This window comes from Neodiprion lecontei, chromosome 3, assembly GCF_021901455.1.
Source record: "Neodiprion lecontei isolate iyNeoLeco1 chromosome 3, iyNeoLeco1.1, whole genome shotgun sequence".
Classification (NCBI taxonomy): Eukaryota; Metazoa; Arthropoda; class Insecta; order Hymenoptera; family Diprionidae; genus Neodiprion; species Neodiprion lecontei.
The window spans coordinates 15,025,660-15,047,767 of NC_060262.1; the positions used below are offsets into that span (position 1 = coordinate 15,025,660).

The 22,108-nt window shown below is 30.2% G+C and overlaps 1 protein-coding gene and 1 pseudogene across 1 annotated transcript; both read left to right on the forward strand.

Annotated features, from left to right (window-relative positions):
* Positions 1–9,429: 9,429 nt before the first annotated feature.
* Positions 9,430–11,124, forward strand: LOC124293275 (cytochrome c oxidase subunit 1-like; the record flags this gene model as incomplete). The annotated part of the gene is given in 2 exon segments (XM_046733527.1): positions 9,430–9,965; positions 9,967–11,124. Coding segments are annotated over 2 exon segments (1,314 nt in total), but the record flags the coding sequence as incomplete, so codon positions are not given.
* Positions 11,125–19,099: 7,975 nt separating this feature from the next.
* LOC124293274 lies at positions 19,100–20,379 on the forward strand (annotated as a pseudogene).
* The last annotated feature ends 1,729 nt before the right edge of the window (positions 20,380–22,108 follow it).

Here is a 22,108-nt window from a genome sequence, read left to right on the forward strand (position 1 = left end):
ACATTTGCGAAAAGCCGTTTACCCCTGAGGAGAAAAAGTGCCACGACCACTGTCACTTCACGGGTAAATATCGTGCTCCTGCTCATAATCGGTGTAATTTGAATTTCAGAGAGACGCACACAATTCCAATAGTTTTCCACAATTTGTCCGGTTACGATTCTCACTTTCAATAAAATCCCTCGCGTCAACTTTTCCCGGTGAAATTACCCTTCTATAATTCTTGTGAGACGAAAGTGCTAAAATCATCATGATACGTAATAACCAGTTTACCGGCGAAGAAGTAATTATAGGATTCAGCGACGCGACTTCGGAGTTTTCGCTCCAAGATCTTCGGCGACTCGTTGAATGTGTCCGGAGAGCTCGTGCGCAACCGCGCAGGCAGCACAGGGTATATGTTCAGGACATAACATTAATCCGGCATTTTCAAAAATGGGGGAAATGAGGTGATCGCGATCTTTTCGGACATCGAACCAGATGACGATGAACGCGAAGCCAATTGGATCGAGCTTCGTCAGATCAGCGAGGAATAAGATACGTCCCGACGTATGATTGTGCGCCGGAAAACGTTCAACGACTGCAGCAGTGTTCGCCCTCAGAGCGAAAATAATATTTTCACCATACTTCGAATACATTCTTTTGTGCTAATCGACCGGGTGGCGACACCGCAATTAGATAGGCTGGGAATGTTGATGATGATCAGTAAACTTTTACGCTAATAGTTTACCTCCTTATTTCCCACTCGATGGGGTATATAAAACGTGGGCCTATTCCGATGATGACGCTGGTCTCATCGTCTCTTCGCGTCGTGAACTGCTGTTACTAGTGAAAAACAAGAAACCGATTGAAACGCGATGGATCTAACAAAAGTTAGCCACGTCGGCCGTCTGGAGAATCCGCCAACCAAGAAGATGTCGGAACTTGAAATTGGAGCGGCGTACAACATCACGGACTTACGGCTGGTCAAAACGAAATTTGGGGTATGTGTTCTGGCGACGATCGATGAAGATTACAACGTCTTCTTGCCACCGAGAATCGCAAGGGTCCTGCAAGAAGATTCAAATCAGCTGGCTGAAATGTGCAACATGGCGGGGCAAAATCGCCTGCAAATGAAATATCTTGGTGGGGAATTCAACAAGCTCGAATTTTCATGCGGTTATGTGCCATAAATAAACTATGCGATCACCAACCACCCACCTCTGCAAAAATTCATCCGCGAGGGGATGAAAGCAGGCGTGCTGGAGATCGAACTTTCGCCAACCGAATCCGAACGGGAGTTGTAACGAATCTCGGAAATATCAACCGGTACCAGCCTCTCGCTGCGGGGCTTTCGACATTCGTTGAGCTGTCCAAGGATATTCAGCGGAAGAGGGCGGTGGTGAACGTGAAAAACAACGATGAAAGATGCCTTCTCTGGTCCATCACTGCAGCCCGCCACCCGGCCAACACCCCCACCGATAGAACTAACCATTATCGCCGCTTTATCTCCGAGTTGAACTGTACAGGCATCAAATTCCCTGCCACTCTACATGATGTGAAAAAGCTTGAGATTCCATATTGATACCTGGACAGACCGAGACCCTACCTTGGGGGTTTGTCCCAGCCCCCTGATAGCTATAGGATAAAACTGTACACGTTTAATTATTGCGAATATTTACGCTCGACGCCTCGGGCGATCCGCCATCATGCGGAAACGATTGAGACTGGATTTGACAATGTGAATTCATATACTTAACATTTATTTATTTATTTATTCATTTATTTATTTATTTATTCATTTATTTATTTATTTATTTATTATCAATATATTGAGAAATTATTCATTTTTATTCGTTCACCACGTGAAAAGTTTTCTGAAAATGAAAAAAAGTTTTCAGAAAACGAAAAAAAGTTTTCTGAAAACGAAAAAAAGTTTTCTGAAAATGAAAATAAGTTTTCTGAAAATGAAAAAAAGTTTTCTGAAAATGAAAAAAAATGTGTAATAATCGTATAGAAAAATTGCAGATTATTATTATTATTATTATTATTATTATTTTCATGGCATCGAGTACGGCACATGTGCATGCAAAGGAGATAAGTGTGGAAATATTTGTATATTCAAATCTTTTATTGAAATTCGGAAAATACATACAAATTATGTTACATGGCTGTTTTATTTATCCTGCTATTGTGCGAACTATCAAAACCCAACCACTTCACATAGATCCGATTCCCCCGTTTGCGTAATACTTTCTCCACAAGATAGCCGTCGGGGTATTTTACTTTGCCGAGCTCCTCCTCCTCGTAGGTCGGTAAGTTTGTACGTCGGCGGATTGGTATCTTTCACCTCACTCGCGGTGAATATTTCAGTCGTCCAATTGGGCGTATAGCCTTTTTCGAATACATTCTTGTACTTGCTGATTCAAACTCGATCGCCCGCACTGAAGGTACCAGGATGTCCCTAATTTGGGGGACACGGACCAGCCGGCGTGATACGCGACTCAAATCCAGCCGAGAATTTCTTTGCCGCAAGCTCGTCCGACGCATAATTTTTTAATTATAAGCGATAGCGTTAGGCCAATCAGAGTGCATCATTTCATCTGGATTTGCCGCCACGGAAATTGCTGTTTTGTTCGTCTGGGTGAATTATTATTATTCGTTTACGAATTAAATATCGGCACCTCCCCGCTCTCCCTGTTGTACCCCTTCTCGAGCGCTGACCCCGGTATTGTTGCCGCGGCACACGCTACCGGCCGCACACACACGGACGCACACTCATGTGTGTGAAACATAAGCGAATGCCCAGATACACAATACTACGAAACACACATCTACGAGTGAAAATAAAAATAAATCCCCAAATAAATCAGCGGATTTCAGATTTAATGTTATAAAACACTTCCAATCATCGATGTATGCATCAAACTAGAGATTTTAGATGATTGATATGCCGTTAGGGTTCATAATTAGTCATTCAATCAATCTGAATTATGGTTTCCGAACATTTTTTGTGCCTTTGCAACATAATTTTTCCACTAGTTTGAAATTCATCATTGACATCCGATTTTTCAATAATGCGAGGGAAAAATAACTCGCTGAATTGGCGTGTCAATAGGTTTGTAAATCAATTACGATTCACCTGAGTTAACGCAAAATAACTGAATAAATGAGAATTCACTGAATCACTAAAAATGATAACCGAAATCACGAGAATTATTTGAGATATGCCTCTGAGGGTTTGTCGACGTAACGTACACGTCATTTTCAATCAGACTGCCGTTCAAAACAATTTCATATGCCCACAGCTGTGATAGACTCATTATAGCATCTCGCGCAAGGTTGAAGGACCTCATTTTCTGTCTAAAAGACTATCGTCACACAAAAAATCCGCAAAATTCACTCACCCAAAGTCCTCAAAACTCTGCCTTTGCGACATGAGCGTAAGGTTTATGGGGCATTCGTATGAAGACGAGCGTGGTAGATGTCTCGCCTGACGGCTCGTAGCGACTAACTAACTATTTAACTATTTCTATATGTCATGAATTCCGCATACCTCCGCTAATCGAAACAGTATAATTCTTCCCGAAGACTCATATGGGTGTTACCTAGTGAAATTTTTCCATTTAAAAAACGGTTCTCTCGACGATAAAATAAAAAGATAGATTTCCTTGAAATAAGGCTCGGCTTAGGTATTTGAATTCGTAGTTTTTATCCTGCATAACGAGCTTTAAATTCACTACCCTAGATGTTAAAGTACATTTTCCACTATATATCAAAAAAATTTACGCAGTTCTGAATCCTTGGTATATTTGTCATGGCTATGGCGTAGCCGAAGAATGATATGAAATACTTATGCTATTTAAATGGGAAATAATTATTGCATGCGAATATTGAATGAGGATCATTCAAGTAACATCTGAACTAATAGAAGAATCAAAAATCAAAATCACAATCGTTTCCGCCATTTTCATTTTTTTCCGTCTTTACAATCAGGAATTGACCAAAACCCCTGTTATAAAACATCACCTGACAATATATTTTTCTCCAAACTAAACAATACAATTATTGTTATTATACAAAGTAAGACGGGGTACCGAAAATTGTACGCACACAAAGATAATGTCATTTTTTTCAAATACTTTTTTGCTGATGCCATGAAAATAATAATAATAATAATAATAATAATAATCTGCAATTTTTCTATACGATTATTACACATTTTTTTTCATTTTCAGAAAACTTTTTTTCATTTTCAGAAAACTTATTTTCATTTTCAGAAAACTTTTTTTCGTTTTCAGAAAACTTTTTTTCGTTTTCTGAAAACTTTTTTTCATTTTCAGAAAACTTTTCACGTGGTGAACGAATAAAAATGAATAATTTCTCAATATATTGATAATAAATAAATAAATAAATAAATGAATAAATAAATAAATAAATGAATAAATAAATAAATAAATGTTAAGTATATGAATTCACATTGTCAAATCCAGTCTCAATCGTTTCCGCATGATGGCGGATCGCCCGAGGCGTCGAGCGTAAATATTCGCAATAATTAAACGTGTACAGTTTTATCCTATAGCTATCAGGGGGCTGGGACAAACCCCCAAGGTAGGGTCTCGGTCTGTCCAGGTATCAATATGGAATCTCAAGCTTTTTCACATCATGTAGAGTGGCAGGGAATTTGATGCCTGTACAGTTCAACTCGGAGATAAAGCGGCGATAATGGTTAGTTCTATCGGTGGGGGTGTTGGCCGGGTGGCGGGCTGCAGTGATGGACCAGAGAAGGCATCTTTCATCGTTGTTTTTCACGTTCACCACCGCCCTCTTCCGCTGAATATCCTTGGACAGCTCAACGAATGTCGAAAGCCCCGCAGCGAGAGGCTGGTACCGGTTGATATTTCCGAGATTCGTTACAACTCCCGTTCGGATTCGGTTGGCGAAAGTTCGATCTCCAGCACGCCTGCTTTCATCCCCTCGCGGATGAATTTTTGCAGAGGTGGGTGGTTGGTGATCGCATAGTTTATTTATGGCACATAACCGCATGAAAATTCGAGCTTGTTGAATTCCCCACCAAGATATTTCATTTGCAGGCGATTTTGCCCCGCCATGTTGCACATTTCAGCCAGCTGATTTGAATCTTCTTGCAGGACCCTTGCGATTCTCGGTGGCAAGAAGACGTTGTAATCTTCATCGATCGTCGCCAGAACACATACCCCAAATTTCGTTTTGACCAGCCGTAAGTCCGTGATGTTGTACGCCGCTCCAATTTCAAGTTCCGACATCTTCTTGGTTGGCGGATTCTCCAGACGGCCGACGTGGCTAACTTTTGTTAGATCCATCGCGTTTCAATCGGTTTCTTGTTTTTCACTAGTAACAGCAGTTCACGACGCGAAGAGACGATGAGACCAGCGTCATCATCGGAATAGGCCCACGTTTTATATACCCCATCGAGTGGGAAATAAGGAGGTAAACTATTAGCGTAAAAGTTTACTGATCATCATCAACATTCCCAGCCTATCTAATTGCGGTGTCGCCACCCGGTCGATTAGCACAAAAGAATGTATTCGAAGTATGGTGAAAATATTATTTTCGCTCTGAGGGCGAACACTGCTGCAGTCGTTGAACGTTTTCCGGCGCACAATCATACGTCGGGACGTATCTTATTCCTCGCTGATCTGACGAAGCTCGATCCAATTGGCTTCGCGTTCATCGTCATCTGGTTCGATGTCCGAAAAGATCGCGATCACCTCATTTCCCCCATTTTTGAAAATGCCGGATTAATGTTATGTCCTGAACATATACCCTGTGCTGCCTGCGCGGTTGCGCACGAGCTCTCCGGACACATTCAACGAGTCGCCGAAGATCTTGGAGCGAAAACTCCGAAGTCGCGTCGCTGAATCCTATAATTACTTCTTCGCCGGTAAACTGGTTATTACGTATCATGATGATTTTAGCACTTTCGTCTCACAAGAATTATAGAAGGGTAATTTCACCGGGAAAAGTTGACGCGAGGGATTTTATTGAAAGTGAGAATCGTAACCGGACAAATTGTGGAAAACTATTGGAATTGTGTGCGTCTCTCTGAAATTCAAATTACACCGATTATGAGCAGGAGCACGATATTTACCCGTGAAGTGACAGTGGTCGTGGCACTTTTTCTCCTCAGGGGTAAACGGCTTTTCGCAAATGTGGCAATTCTTTGCGCGCATATGACAATCGTGTTGCACTTGGGTAAGGTAAGAATTTGGGAGAGTGATAGTCAAAGCAAACTATTAGCGCGAGTGAAAGTTTACGGATTGTCGTCAACATTCCCCGACCTATCTAATTGTAGTGAACATTCTCGGCCTATCTAATTGCGACATCACCATCCAGTCAATTAACACAAAAGAGTGTATTCGAAGTACATGAAAAATACTATTTTTCGCTCTGGGGAGTAAAACTATTAGCGTGAAAGTTTACGAATCGCCATCAACATTTCCTGACCTATCTAATTGTGACGAACATCCCCAGCTTTACTTAAAATTAAGTGCAACTGTAATTCGAAATATATATATATATAACTACAATAAATACTATTAATATTTTTCGAGTGTAAAATTTTCGCTCTGGGGGTAAACTATTAGCGTGAAAGTTTACGGATCGTCATCGGCATTCCCTGTCTATCTAATTGCGATGCCACCATTCGGTCGATTAACGTAAAAGAATGTATTCGAAGTACGTGGAAAATATTATTTTTCGCCTGGGGCAAACTATTAGCGCGAAATCTAATTGCGATGCCACCATCCGGTCGATTAACGCAAAAGAATGTATTCGAAGTACGTGGAAAATATTATTTTTCGCCTGGGGCAAACTATTGGCGCGAAAGTTTACGGGTAACGGCGAAAAATCAAAATGGCTATTCGTCCGACCAAGAAATAAATCACATTATCAAACTGTCCGACGATAAAAATCAAAATGGCCGCCCATCCGACTGAGCAAAATTCCAAATGGCCACCGTCAGACGGTAAAATCGGTCGATTATACTGGTGACGTCATAGCGAAAGTCATATTATCAAACTGTCGGACGATGAAAATCAAAATGGCCGCCATCAAAAAATCATGGCCGACGTCAAAATGGCCGCCATCAAAAAATCAAAATAGCCGTCATAAAAAAATCAAAATGGCCGCCAACCAAAAAATCAAAATGGCCGCCATCAAATAAATCAAAATGGCCGCCATCAAAAAAATCAAAATGGCCGCTATCCAAAAAATCAAAATGGCCGCCATCAAAAAAATCAAAATGGCCGCCATCCAAAAAATCAAAATGGCCGCCATCAAAAAATCAAAATGGCCGCCATCCAAAAAATCAAAAAGGCCGTCATCAAAAAAATCAAAATGGCCGTCATCAAAAAAATCAAAATGGTCATCGAAAATGGGGGGGGGGGCATGGGGGCATGGGGGCATGGGGGGCACGCCGCCATGTTTGGATCTAGAACTCTCATAACCAATCTACTGATTCTTCCCCAAATTTGCGGTATTCTAATTGGACCAGCAGGTCGCGTAGGTCTGGTCTACGGGTAGGCGGCGATAATCCCTCGCCGCTTGTTCTTCTTCTCCCTTGACGACAGGTATCGAGGTATCGGGACGTCGGAAGGTGGTCAGAGATGTTTTCCTTCAGCTGTGCGGTATCGTTGGTGAGAGGGGAGGTCGTACTGCTCATGTGTCGCGATATTGAGGTGTGCGGCGATATTACGTCACCGGTCCTTGGGACTTGCGACCGACTGTAACTCACTCCTTGCTTTACTGGTACTCCCCGTTGTAGCTATTTCGTCAGCGCTGCATCCCGGCCCTCGCTCATTGAAGCCCTCATGCCGGAACGATCTGGTGGTGATGACCCTCAACCCGGATCCCCACACTAGATCCACCAGATCCACGTGGTCAGCATATCATTAGCCTATTCCACGCCGCAGTCCTTCGATAGGACGGTTCGTGAAGAGAAAACCGTCCTTTATTTGATAGACAACGACTTAGTAGATGTTGGGGTCGGTTCAGCTCCAGGCTGATAAGTATCGTCAACGGGAGGCTTTGTTGTGTTTTTGACGCACAGCCCTGTACGCCGCCTGACGATGCATCCGAGCGGTAGAAGCATTCATTCGTGGTTCGGCTCCTGGCCGATGAGTCTTAAATAGTCGGAGGTACTGTTTGTGCATCACGCACGACCCTGTTCGACAACTAGATAGGCATCCATCGGGAGTGGTTTCAGCGGTATTCGTTCGTCTGTAGTCGGTGGTGGTCGATGTTGAGCTGGTACGTGACCCCTGTCAGGCAGTGTCCTGGCATCTTGACGCGAAGGTCACGCAGATGGTTCTCGTAGAGCGTCACAGAATTAGAAAATAGTATACAATTAGCTTAGTAAAGAGAATTCAACTTAATGATAATTAGTCGTTCATTTTTGGAGTATTATCCTCAGACGTGCTTTTTCGTTATTTTTAGCGATATCTGCACCTAGGGGAATGCGATAATTAAACAAAGTGACGGGGTACGAAATACCACGTCACAATATATATTTATATATATTTATATCGTACATCAATATAATAGAATATAAATGGAGGTAATTAAGTTGAATAATTTAAAAAAATAGGAAATGATTCATTCAAATAAATGTTTTTCCTTAAATTAAAGAATAATTAATTTTTAAAAATCGAAAATATGAAATTAAATAAATAATAATTCATCTATCTGTATGTTTTCTTCAAATTTCATAATAAGTCCTAATCCATTGTATATATGTTCCAAATTACAATTCATGAAGTAAATTAAATGGCATTTTTCCAATGAATAATATTTTCAATTTAATTAATATGTGAGCAGATAATTAAAAAATATATAGGATTTTTCTAATAATTATATATAATTTTAAAAAATTCAAATAATTCAAAAAAAATTTTTTTTTTCTCAATTTCTCTTTTCTTAAACGTAAATCAAAAATTATAATATATATATATACATATATATATTCAATTAAATAAAAATATTCAATTATTATTAAATTAAAATAAATTCAAATATATTCAAATAAATAGATATAAAAACATTAATAAATAAATTTAATCTTCAATCTATATAAATTATAATTTATAAAAAATTTCAATAAAAGAAATTTCAATTTCATAAATAAATTCACAATTCATCGCCTAAATTCAGCCATTCTATCAAATATTGAATAGATGATTATTTTCAACTAACCATAAAAACATTGGCACATTATACTTCATATTTGGAATCTGATCAAGAATATTAGGATTATCTTCCAGAATAATTATTCGTATAGAACTAGGAACACCTTCATCATTTATTGGTGATGATCAAATTTATAACATAATCGTAACATCTCATGCATTCTTAATAATTTTTTTTATAGTTATACCCATTATAATTGGAGGATTTGGAAATTGACTAATTCCTCTAATACTAGGAGCCCCAGATATAGCTTTCCCCCGAATAAATAATATAAGATTTTGATTACTTCCACCATCATTAATCTTACTAATTTCAAGAAGATTAGTAGATTCAGGAACAGGTACAGGTTGAACAATTTACCCCCCAGTGTCAAGAAATCTTGGACACTCAGGACCATCTGTTGATTGTACAATTTTTTCTTTACATATAGCAGGAATTTCATCAATTTTTGGAGCAATTAATTTTATTTCTATAATAATTGATATACGACCAAAAGGAATAAGATTTGAACAAATACCTTCATTCGTCTGAGCAGTAAAATTAACAGCTATTCTTCTTTTATTATCTCTTCCAGCTCTAGCAGGAGCAATTACAATATTACTAACAGATCGAAATATAAATACAACTTTTTTTGATACTTCAGGAGGGGGAGACCCAATCTTGTACCAACAGTTATTTTGATTTTTTGGACACCCAGAAGTTTGTATTCTAATTTTACCAGCCTTTGGAATAATTTCACACATTATTTCACAAAAATTAGGAAAAAAAAACATTCGGAGCTCTTGGAATAATCTATGCAATAATAACAATTGGACTATTAGGATTTGTAGTATGAGCCCGTCATATATTCACTGTAGGTATAGATGTTAATACACGAGCTTACTTTACCGCCGCTACAATAATTATTGCAATCCCTACTGGTATTAAAATTTTTAGATGATTAGCAACTCTATATGGATCTAAAATAAATTTTAGATCATCAATACTATGAACATTGGCATTCATCTTTCTCTTTACAATAGGAGGATTAACAGGAATTATACTTTCTAACTCTTCTATTGATATTATTCTACATGACACATATTATGTTGTAGCACATTTTCATTATGTTTTATCTATAGGAGCAGTATTTGGAATTATAGCAGGATTCATTTACTGATACCCATTATTTACTGGAATAACATTAAATATAAAATGATTAAAAATTCAATTTACTATTATATTTTTAGGAGTAAATATAACTTTCTTTCCTCAACATTTTTTAGGTTTAAATGGTATACCACGTCGATACTCTGATTACCCTGATGCATTTACAATATGAAATATTATCTCAACAATTGGGTCAATTATTTCATTTATTAGAGTACTTTACCTAATTTTTATTATTTGAGAAAGAATGTCAACTCAACGACAAATTACATTTATAGAAATTACAAATTCATCTATTGAATGAAAACAAAAAATTCCACCTTCAGATCATAGATATGAAGAAGTTCCAAGAATAACAAGGAAATTCTATTATGGCAGAAAAATGCATTGGATTTAAACCCCATAAATAAAGTTTTAAACTTTTTTTTAGAAAATGATAACCTGATCAAGAATAAATTTTCAAAACGCTAATTCTCCTATTATAGAACAATTAATCTTTTTTCATGATTATACTATAATTTTTTTAATCTTAATTACAATATCAATTTTATATTTAATATTAACCATAATATTAAATAAATTTACTAATAAAAACCTTTTAAGTAAACAAAACATTGAAATTATTTGAACAATAACCCCTTCAATATTACTAATCTTTATTGCTATACCATCAATTCATCTACTATACTTAGCAGATGAAATTAATAAACCCCTAATTACAATCAAAACAATTGGACATCAATGATATTGAAGAAACGAATACTCAGACTTCAAAAATATCGAATTTGACTCTTATAAGAATAAATCAATTAATAAAAATTCTTTCCGTTTATTAGATATAGATAATAACACAATTATTCCCTTAAATACACAAATTCGTATAATTGTCAGATCAAATGATGTAATTCACTCTTGAACAATTCCTAGTCTAGGGAAAAAAATTGATGCAATTCCAGGACGATTGAATCAAATTAGATTATTAATCAAACGACCAGGGTTGATAATTGGACAATGTTCAGAAATTTGTGGAGCCAATCATAGATTTATACCAATTGTTATAGAAAGAATTCCAATAACTTATTTTTTAAAATGAATTAATTCATTTTAATTCATTAAGTGGCTGAAAAGCAAGCAATGATCTCTTAAATCATTTTATAATATATTAGCAAATATTCTTAATGAAAAGAATTAATTTATTAAAATAATAGTTAGTCAAACTATAAATATTAGAGGATCTAACATTCTTTTATTCCACAGATATACCCTATAAATTGATTATTTTTATATACAATTTTTACTATTCTTTTTATTACAATTATTATTATAGCATACTTTAGAAAAAAAAATTAAAAAAAAAAAAAATTCGATAAATTTTTCAAGAAGAAAATATTTAACTTTTGAAAATGATAATAAATTTATTTTCAATTTTCGACCCAACTTCAACATATTTTCCTAACCTGAACTTAAATTGATCAAGAACATTAATTGGAACCTTTCTATTTCCATCAACAACTTTTTGATTAAGTATATCACGAAAAAATATTTTATGATGAAAATATATATATATAATTCATTCAGAAGTAAAAATTTTATTAGGTAATTTTAAAATTAACAGAACGTTAATTTTCTCATCTTTATTTTTATTTATTTTATTTAATAATTTTATAGGTCTTTTTCCTTATATTTTTACTAGAACGAGACATTTATCAAATAGAATTACATTATCATTATCTTTATGATTAAGACTTATACTATTTGGGTGATTAAAAAATATAAATCATATATTTACCCATCTTGTACCTCAAAATACACCGAATGCATTAATACCTTTTATAGTATTAATTGAATCAATCAGAAATTTAATTCGCCCTTTAACACTTGCGGTACGATTAGCAGCAAATATTATTGCAGGCCTGTTACGTTCCGATAGGAACGTTTCGAGTCGACTCTGATTCGCCGCGTGATTTAAATTGTTCTCCTGACTTACGTAGTTGGTGTATGTAAATCTCGGGAATCCGCTGATCAGCTCCTCAGATCTTCTCGTTCAACTCGCCTACAATTCTGAGAGTTTGTTAGGTAGGGCTCGTGCCAACCATCACTATGAGTGATTGAAATAATTATTTATGACAACACTTGGGTTAATTACACATTTATTAACGGTCTCCTTCTAGTTCTCGATGGTAGGTTTACAATCGTGTTACAGATTGGTGTTAATCACTATCGTAGTGACAAACTGTTAACAAGTCTCGAAGGTTCTGAATGACTTATAATGATTTTATTCTAGGATTTCGGTAGAGGTCTGATCTGTACTCTATGATGTCTGAAGTTCTTCTACTTATTCTGTTTTTGGGAAGGTTGACTTAGAGGGAAAATAGGAGGAGTTCAAAAGGAGTCGCGGTTTCTCGCGGGTCTCGGATGATTGGTTGAGGATGATGAAAAAATTGGGGGTAAGGTTTCTGGTTCGTGCGTGGGATCTCGGTGGTGGATTGGCGCGAGGTGGTTGGTTAAGAAAAGCAAGCGGCGAAGCGCTGACTGGTCTTGTTTTTGTTAAAATAAGGGCGCTATCCTGAATTCTGGGAATTGGGGTTTCTTTCTCTGTGAGCTATCCGTGATTTATCTTCCCTCGTTTCCGATGTTTTGTCTTTTTGGTTATCTTAACTGTTGCAGGTTTATTATTTTGGGTTATTACGGTTGAATGGGAAAAAATATATATATAACATGTATGTTATGAATTTGACTGATGAAATAACGGTTAATCTAGCGTGTGAGGACTGTTGATATAAGAATTTGGACGTTGTGATGGTAACTAAGTGCGTTGGTATTAATCTACGACTATCGGTAAGAGCACGTAGGGCTCTCTTATGGTAACTGCACGCTGGTCAGGTAGAGCGCAGAGAGGGCGCCGCCGTGGATACCGGCTGGCACGTAACAGGCCACTTATTAATAACCTTATTAAGAAGAATCGAAACAAAAATTAATATATTATCATCATCTTTTTTAGTAGTTAGACAAATTTCTTTATTAATTTGAGAATTCGCTGTTTCAATTATTCAGGCTTATGTTTTTATAGTGTTAATCACCCTATACTCTAGAGAAGTAAACTAATGTCAAATAAAAATATATCCTTTCCTCAACATCCATTTCATTTAGTTAATTACAGACCTTGACCTTTATTAGGATCATTGGCTGTAATAATTCTACTTTTAGGTTCTATTAAATGATTCAATTTCAAAGTAAAAAATATGTTAATATTAGGGATTCTAATCACTATTTTAATTATAATTCAATGATGACGAGATATCATTCGAGAAAGAACTTATCAAGGATTACATACATCAAATGTCATAATAGGAATAAAATTAGGAATAATTTTATTCATTATTTCAGAAATTTTTTTCCTTTTATCTTTTTTTTGAGCTTTTTTTCATAGATCCCTATCACCTTCAATTGAAATTGGGGGAATATGACCCCCTAAAAATATTACACCATTTAACCCTTATGATATTCTTTTATTAAATACAATTATTTTAGTTTCTTCAGGAGCAACAATTACATGAGCCCACCATAGATTAATAAATAATATAAAAAGGGAAACACTTAAAAGAATATTATTAACAATCATTCTAGGTATTACTTTCTCAATCTTACAATGATACGAATATTTAGAAGCACCATTCACAATAGCAGATTCAGTTTACGGATCAACTTTCTTTATTGCTACAGGATTTCACGGAATTCATGTCTTAATTGGTACAACATTTATTATAATTAACTTATTTCGAGTATATTTAAATCATTATTCTAATTTTCATCACTTTGGATTTGAAGCAGCAGCATGATACTGACATTTCGTAGATGTAATTTGACTTTTCCTTTATATTTCTATTTACTGATGAAGAACCTACTAATATAATTTATATAATATAACTTAAGTATAATTGATTTCCAATCAATAAGTCTAATAAAATTTAGTATAAATAATTGAATTAATATTTAATACCTTAATAATAATTATAATAATTACTATTAATATATTAACTATTTCAATAATCTTATCAAAAAAAACATTTTATGAATTAGAAAAAAATTCACCCTTTGAATGTGGATTTGACCCAAAAGGATACCCTCATATATCATTTTCTATTCGTTTTTTTTTAATTGCAGTTATTTTTTTAATTTTTGATGTAGATATAACATTAATATTACCAATAATTATAACCTTAACAATTTCAAATATAAAAATTTGACTATTTATAGTATCATACTTTATCTTAATTTTATTGTTAGGATTATATTGTGAATGAAAATTTGGGGCACTAAACTGAATTTAAAACTACAAAGTTGAAATAAATTTTATATTCAGTTTCGGCCTGAAATTATAGTTATTTATTAATAACTCTACTTTATAGGATAATAGTTAAATATAACATTTGATCTGCATTCAAAAATTATTAATATCAATTAATTTATCTTAAATAATTTATATTAAAATCAATTGAAGCCAAAAAGAGGCTTATTATTGTTAATAATAAAAATGAATATAAATTCCAATTAAATAGAAATATACAATAAAAAAGCTTCTAACTTTTTATTAAATGATTAAAATTCATTTATATTTCTAATTTATATAGTTTATAAAAACATTACATTTTCATTGTAAAAATAAATTATTTAATTTTATAAATTAAATGTTTAAAGATTTAAATAAATCATGATATTATCTTCAATTATATACTTTTAATTTTAAGCTATTTAAACATTTATAATATAAATAAATAATAAAAAAATAAAAAAGCAAATAATAAAAATAAATTTGAAACATTATTAAAATAAAAAATTAATTCATCTATAAACATATAAAAATTTTTTATAAAAATCATAATTATTCTTCTTTTATAAAATTCTAATCAATTTTGATTAAAATTTAATGTCAATTCTTTATTTATAAATATAATATTTTTAATTAAACCATAAGTAGAAATAACAGGTAAAAACCATATTGTTCTAAAAAATATCTTCAAAAAATAAAACTCCAACTTGAACATTTTAACATTTAAATAATAAACAAAAAATCCAAATAATATACCTAAAAAAATAATTAAAATTGGTAAAATTTTTATATAAAAAGGCAAAATAATGACATATCTATACGGAAAAATTAATCAACTAAACATAGAACCTCCTAAAATTACTATCAATATCATAAAATATATTGAATTATTTATATAAATATCATAATCATTTAAATAATTTAATCTAATTATATTATACCAACCTAATATAGAAAAATAAATCAAACGAAAAGTATAAGAAACAGTCAAAAAAGTTGAAATAAAAAAAATAAATATAATAAATATATTATAATTTAATATTAAAACTATTTCTCAAATTATATCCTTAGAATAAAATTGAGCTAAAAAAGGAAATCCACATAAAGATAAATTAGAAAAATGAAAACAGATAGAAGTAAATGGTATTTGATTAAATATTGAATCTAATGAACGAATATCCTGAAAATTATTTAATCCATTAATAAAAACTCCTGAACATATAAACAATAATGCTTTAAAAAATGCATGTATTAAAAGATGAAAAAAAGCCAAAAACTTAAATCCTAAAAATAAAATTCTTATTATTAAGCCTAATTGACTTAAAGTTGATAAAGCAATAATTTTTTTTAAATCAAATTGAAAATTTGCATTTAATCCAGACATAAATATAGTTAATCTAGATAATAATGAAAATATAATAATCAAATTCTCTTTATTATATAAATTTTCAAATCGAATTAATAAATAAACTCCTGCCGTTACTCAAGTAGAAGAATGAGCTAATGACGATACAGGGGTAGGAGCTGCTATTGCCGCAGGAAGTCAAGAAGAAAAAGGAATTTGAGCACTTTTAGTAAATGAAGCAATCAAAATTATTAAAGTAATTACTATTATAAAAGAATTATATTTTAAAACATCTGTATAAAAATAAAAATTTCAACCCCCAAAATTTATTATTGAAGAAATTGATAATAATAAAAAAACATCGCTAATACGATTAGAAATAACAGTTAATATACCAGCATTGAAAGACTTAACATTTTGATAATAAATTACTGAACAATAAGAAATCAAACCTAACCCATCCCAGCCTAATAAAATACTAATTAAATTTGGACTAACAATTATTAATATCATTGATACAACAAATAAAATTACTAATATAATAAATAGATTCAAATTTAAATCATTTATTATATAAGAATTTCTATATAAAATTACCAAAGAAGAAATAAATAAAACTGTTCTTATAAAAATTAATGATATCCAGTCAAACAAAAATGTTATTACTACGCAGGAAGAATTAATTTCAATCAAATTATACTCAACAAAATAAACTAAATCATATAATAAAAAATAAATACTTAACATAAATAAAACTAATCTAATAAAAAAAATTAAAATAAAGCTAAATAAACAAATATTTAATATAAAAATAATTTAAAACCTAAATTTAATTTTCTTTGACACCACAAATCAATATTTTATATAAATTATTTAAATTAATTTATATTCAAACAATAAAAGATTCTCTACTTAAAATAATTAAATTTAAAGGAATTCAATGTAATATCAATAAAATATACTCACGAACATTACCTTGAGAAAATGAATAAAAAAAATAATTTATTTCACCATGTTGAGTAAAAGAATATAAATATAATGTATAGCAAGCTCTAAAAAAAGATAAAAAAATGATTAATAAAAAAATTATTTTACTTCACATAATTAATCTATTGATTAATATAATTTCACCTATCAAATTCAAAGAAGGAGGAGCAGCTATATTTGAAGAACATAATAAACATCATCATAAACATATTCTAGGCATATAATTTATTAGACCTTTATTAATAAATAATCTTCGGCTTCTTAAACGCTCATAAATAATATTTACTAAACAAAATTAATCTGAAGAACATAAACCATGAGAAATTATTAATAAATAAAAACCATAAATTCCCCATCTTATTAAAGTTAATAAACCAGATAATATTATTATTATATGAGCAATTGAAGAATAAGCAATTAAAGATTTTAAATCAACTTGAAATATTCTAATTAAACTAATATAAATTCCTCCTATTATTCTCAAAACAATCAAATAAACATTTAAAAAAATCCCCATATTAATTTAATATATATAAACTCGTAATAAACCATACCCCCCTAACTTTAATATAATAGCAGCTAAAATCATTGAACCACAAACAGGAGCTTCTACATGAGCTTTTGGCAACCATAAATGCATGAAAAAAATAGGTAACTTTACTAAAAAAGCAAAAATTAATAATACAAATAAATAAAAAGAATAAACTTGAAATAAATTTTCTAAAGAAAAAATATAATTTAAATTTTTAAATTCAAAAAATAAATAAATAATTCTTAATAATAAAGGTAAAGAAGCAAATAAAGTGTAAAATAATAAATGAATACCTGCTTGAACCCGATGCAATTGATTACCTCATCCTAAAATTAAACAAAAAGTAGGAATTAAACTACATTCAAAAAAAAAGATCAAATAAAAATAAATTATTTACAGTAAATGTCAAAAATAAAAATAAAATTAAAAAAAATATCAATAAAATTAAAAAAAATATCAATAAAATAAGATGATTCAAATAAATTTTTAATTCATAAATAAAATACCTTGATATAATTATTAATGCTCCACTTCATAAAGTTAATAAAACTAACCCAAAAGATAAATTATCACACCCCAAAAAAATATTTATACTCTTAAATTCAAATCTATAATTTCCAGAAAATATAAAAACAAACCTTAAAAAAAATAAATTAAACTGAAAAAATCAAAAATTATTCTTAGAAAGTATAATTAAAAATAATAAATAAAAATAAAACTTTAACATTAAAAAATATTTAAAACTTGAAAATAATCATTACCATGTGAACGAATTATATAAATCAAAATAGATAAACCCAAAACCCCTTCACAAACTCTAAAAATTAAAAAAATTATAATAAAATACATCTCTAATATATATATATTTCAAAATAAAATTAATATTAAATATAATATTAAAATAATAAATTTAATTCTTAATAAAACCATTAATAAATAAAACCAATTTAATCTTAAACTTAAAAATCTAATTAAAAATATAAAATAAACTAAATAATAAAAATCTATTAGAATAATAAATTAATTATATATATATATATATATTCAAAAAAAAGAAAAAATTTCCTATCATTAATCTTCAAAATTAATATTTTAATACACTATTTTTTGAAATTTTAATATTAAATATAAGTTTTAATAGTTTATTAAAAATATTGATTTTGTAAATCTAAGAAAAATTTTTTTTTTTAAAACTAATCAATGTAAATTTATTTAAATTAATTAATTATAAAAATTTTCATACTATTTACATTAATTAATACTATAATAATATATTTTACAAAAACCCCATTTGCAATAGGATTAATTTTACTAATCCAAACATCTTCAATTTCTGTAACATCAGGAATATTAAATATAAGATTTTGATACTCATATATAATTTTTTTAATTTTTTTAGGAAGATTATTAATTATTTTTATTTATGTATCAAGATTAATCTCAAACGTAAAATTTGTTTTCAACAAATGAATAATAATAAATATTATCATAATTATTTTAATATTCATATTAATAATTAATTATAATAAAATAAATTTTATATTTGAAGATACAATAAAATTATCTTATATTGAACTAAATAAAAATATGTTAACTAAAATATCATTAAACAAATTATTTAATAAACCAAATTTTATTATTTCATTCATAATAATAAATTATTTATTTATTACACTAATTATTGTTGTAAAAATTTCTAATATCAATTTAGGATCTTTACGAAAAACTTTCTAATGTTACCTTTACGTTTAAAAAATAGTTTATTAAAAATTGTAATTGGATCTTCAGTAGATTTACCAACGCCATCGAATATTACTTCAATATGAAATTTTGGTTCATTGTTAGGATTATGTTTAGTAACCCAACTAATTACAGGTATTTTTTTAGCTATACATTATACACCTAATATTCAAATAGCATTTGATAGAATTATCCATATTTACTGAGATATTAATAACGGTTGAATAATCAAAAATTTACATGCGAATGGTGCTTCTATATTTTTCATCTGTATATGTATATTTACATATCGGACGAGGAATATTTTTTGGATCATTCAACTTTAAACCAACTTGAATGACAGGAACAATAATGTTATTATTAACTATAGCAGCTGCATTTTTAGGGTACGTCTTACCTTGAGCCACTGTAATCACAAACCTTCTTTCAGCAATCCCGTATTTAGGAGAATTCTTAGTACAATGATTATGAGGAGGATTTTCTATTAATAATGCTGCACTGACACGATTTTTTACTCTTCATTTTATTATTCCTTTTATTATTATTATAATAACAATTATTCATTTAATATTTCTCCATCATACAGGATCAAGAAATCCTTTAGGAACTAATAGTGATACTGACAAAATACCATTTCAACCATACTTTTTATTAAAAGACATTGTAGGATTTATTTTAATATACTTTATTTTAATTTATATTATTTTAATAAATCTTAATATATTAGGAGACCCAGACAATTTTACCCCTGCTAATCCTATAATTACTCCTCCTCATAATAAACCTGAGTGATATTTTTTATTTGCATATGCAATCCTACGATCTATCCCTAATAAATTAGGAGGAGTAATTCTTCTTTTAATGTCTATTTTAGTATTATTAATTATACCTTTTCATAAAATAATAAATTGTAAAGGATTAAATTTTTATCCATTTAGACAATTTCTATTTTGAATATTTATTAGAATTGTATTAATACTAACATGAATTGGAATAAGACCTGTAGAAAATCCATTTATTATTGTTGGACAAATTTTAACATTAGTATACTTCTCTTATTTTTTAATATATCCTATATTAACAAAAATATGAGACTATTTATTAAATTAAATTAACCCAACAAATCAATGAACTTGAATAAGTTTATGTCTTGAAAACATAATATAAAAGTTTTAAATCTTTTATTGATTTAAACTTGAATAATTAAATTTTTAATATAATTTATAATAAAAGACAATAAAATATAAATTTTAAACCTAGAAATAAAATTAAATAATTTAATGAAACAGGTAAAATTTTTTTTCAAGCTAATATCATTAATTTATCATAACGTAAACGAGGTAAAGTTCCTCGAATTAAAATAAATAAAAATCTAATAAAAATCATTATTAAATAAAAAATAAAACTATATAAATCACCACCTAAAAACATTAAAACAAATAATATACTTATAAATAAAATTCTTGAATATTCAGATAAAAAAATTAATGAAAATCCTACGCCTCTATACTCAATATTAAACCCAGAAACCAACTCTGATTCCCCTTCAGAAAAATCAAAAGGTGTTCGATTTGTTTCAGCTAAACAAATAATAAATCAAACAAAATTTAAAGGAAGAGTTAAAAAAATAAATCAAATAAATTCCTGGTATAAACTAAATAAATTTATTGACTGACCTTCAATTAAAAATAAAATTGATAAAATTACTATAACTAAACTAACTTCATAAGAAATTGTTTGAGCAGCAGTACGTAATATGCCCAAAAAAGAATACTTAGAATTTGAAGATCATGCAGAAATCATAATAGGATATACCCCAATGCCTAAACAACATAAAAAAAACACCAAACTAAAATCAAATGAATAAAAATTAGTAACATCAGGTATTGTTATTCAACAAATCAATATTAATATTAATATAATTAAAGGAGATAAAAAATAAGGAAAAAAATTTGATATTAAAGGAACAGAAAACTCTTTAGAAAGTAACTTAATAACATCAGAAAATGGCTGTAAAATACCTACAATTCTAACTTTATTAGGTCCTTTACGAATCTGAATTAAACCTAAAACTTTACGCTCTAAAAGAGTTAAAAAAGCTACTCTAACTAATACTATAATAAGTAAAATTAATCTTCTTAAAAAAACTATAATCAATTCATTAATATAAATTACTAATTGTATAATAAAATACACATAAATAAATTCTGAATTTATTACATTAATCTGCCAAAACAGTTAACAAATTTAATAAAATTCATTTTAAATAAAATTATAATAATTTAAAATTATGGTCCTCTCGTACTAAAAATTTTTAATAAAATTAAGGATAGAAATCAACCTAGCTTAAACCGGTTTGAACTCAGATCATGTAAAATTTTAAAGGTCGAACAGACCTAAATTTTTAAGCTTCTACACACAAAATAAATTTTAATCCAACATCGAGGTCGCAATTTTTTATGTCAATAAGACCTTTAAAAAAAATAACGCTGTTATCCCTAAGGTAATTTAATCTAATAATCTAAAATATAGGATCAAAAATTCATTAATTAATGTAAAACAAAATAAAAAGTTTATTAAATTTAATTATCACCCCAACAAAATAATTATATTTATTTCATAAAAATAAATCAATTAATGAAATGAATTTAATTATAAAACTCTATAGGGTCTTTTCGTCCTCTAATAAAATTTAAGCTTTTTAACTCAAAAATTAAATTCAATAATTAATAATCATAAGACAGTCTTAATCTCGTCAAATCATTCATTCCAGTCCTAAATTAAAAAACAAATTATTATGCTACCTTTGCACAGTTAGAATACTGCG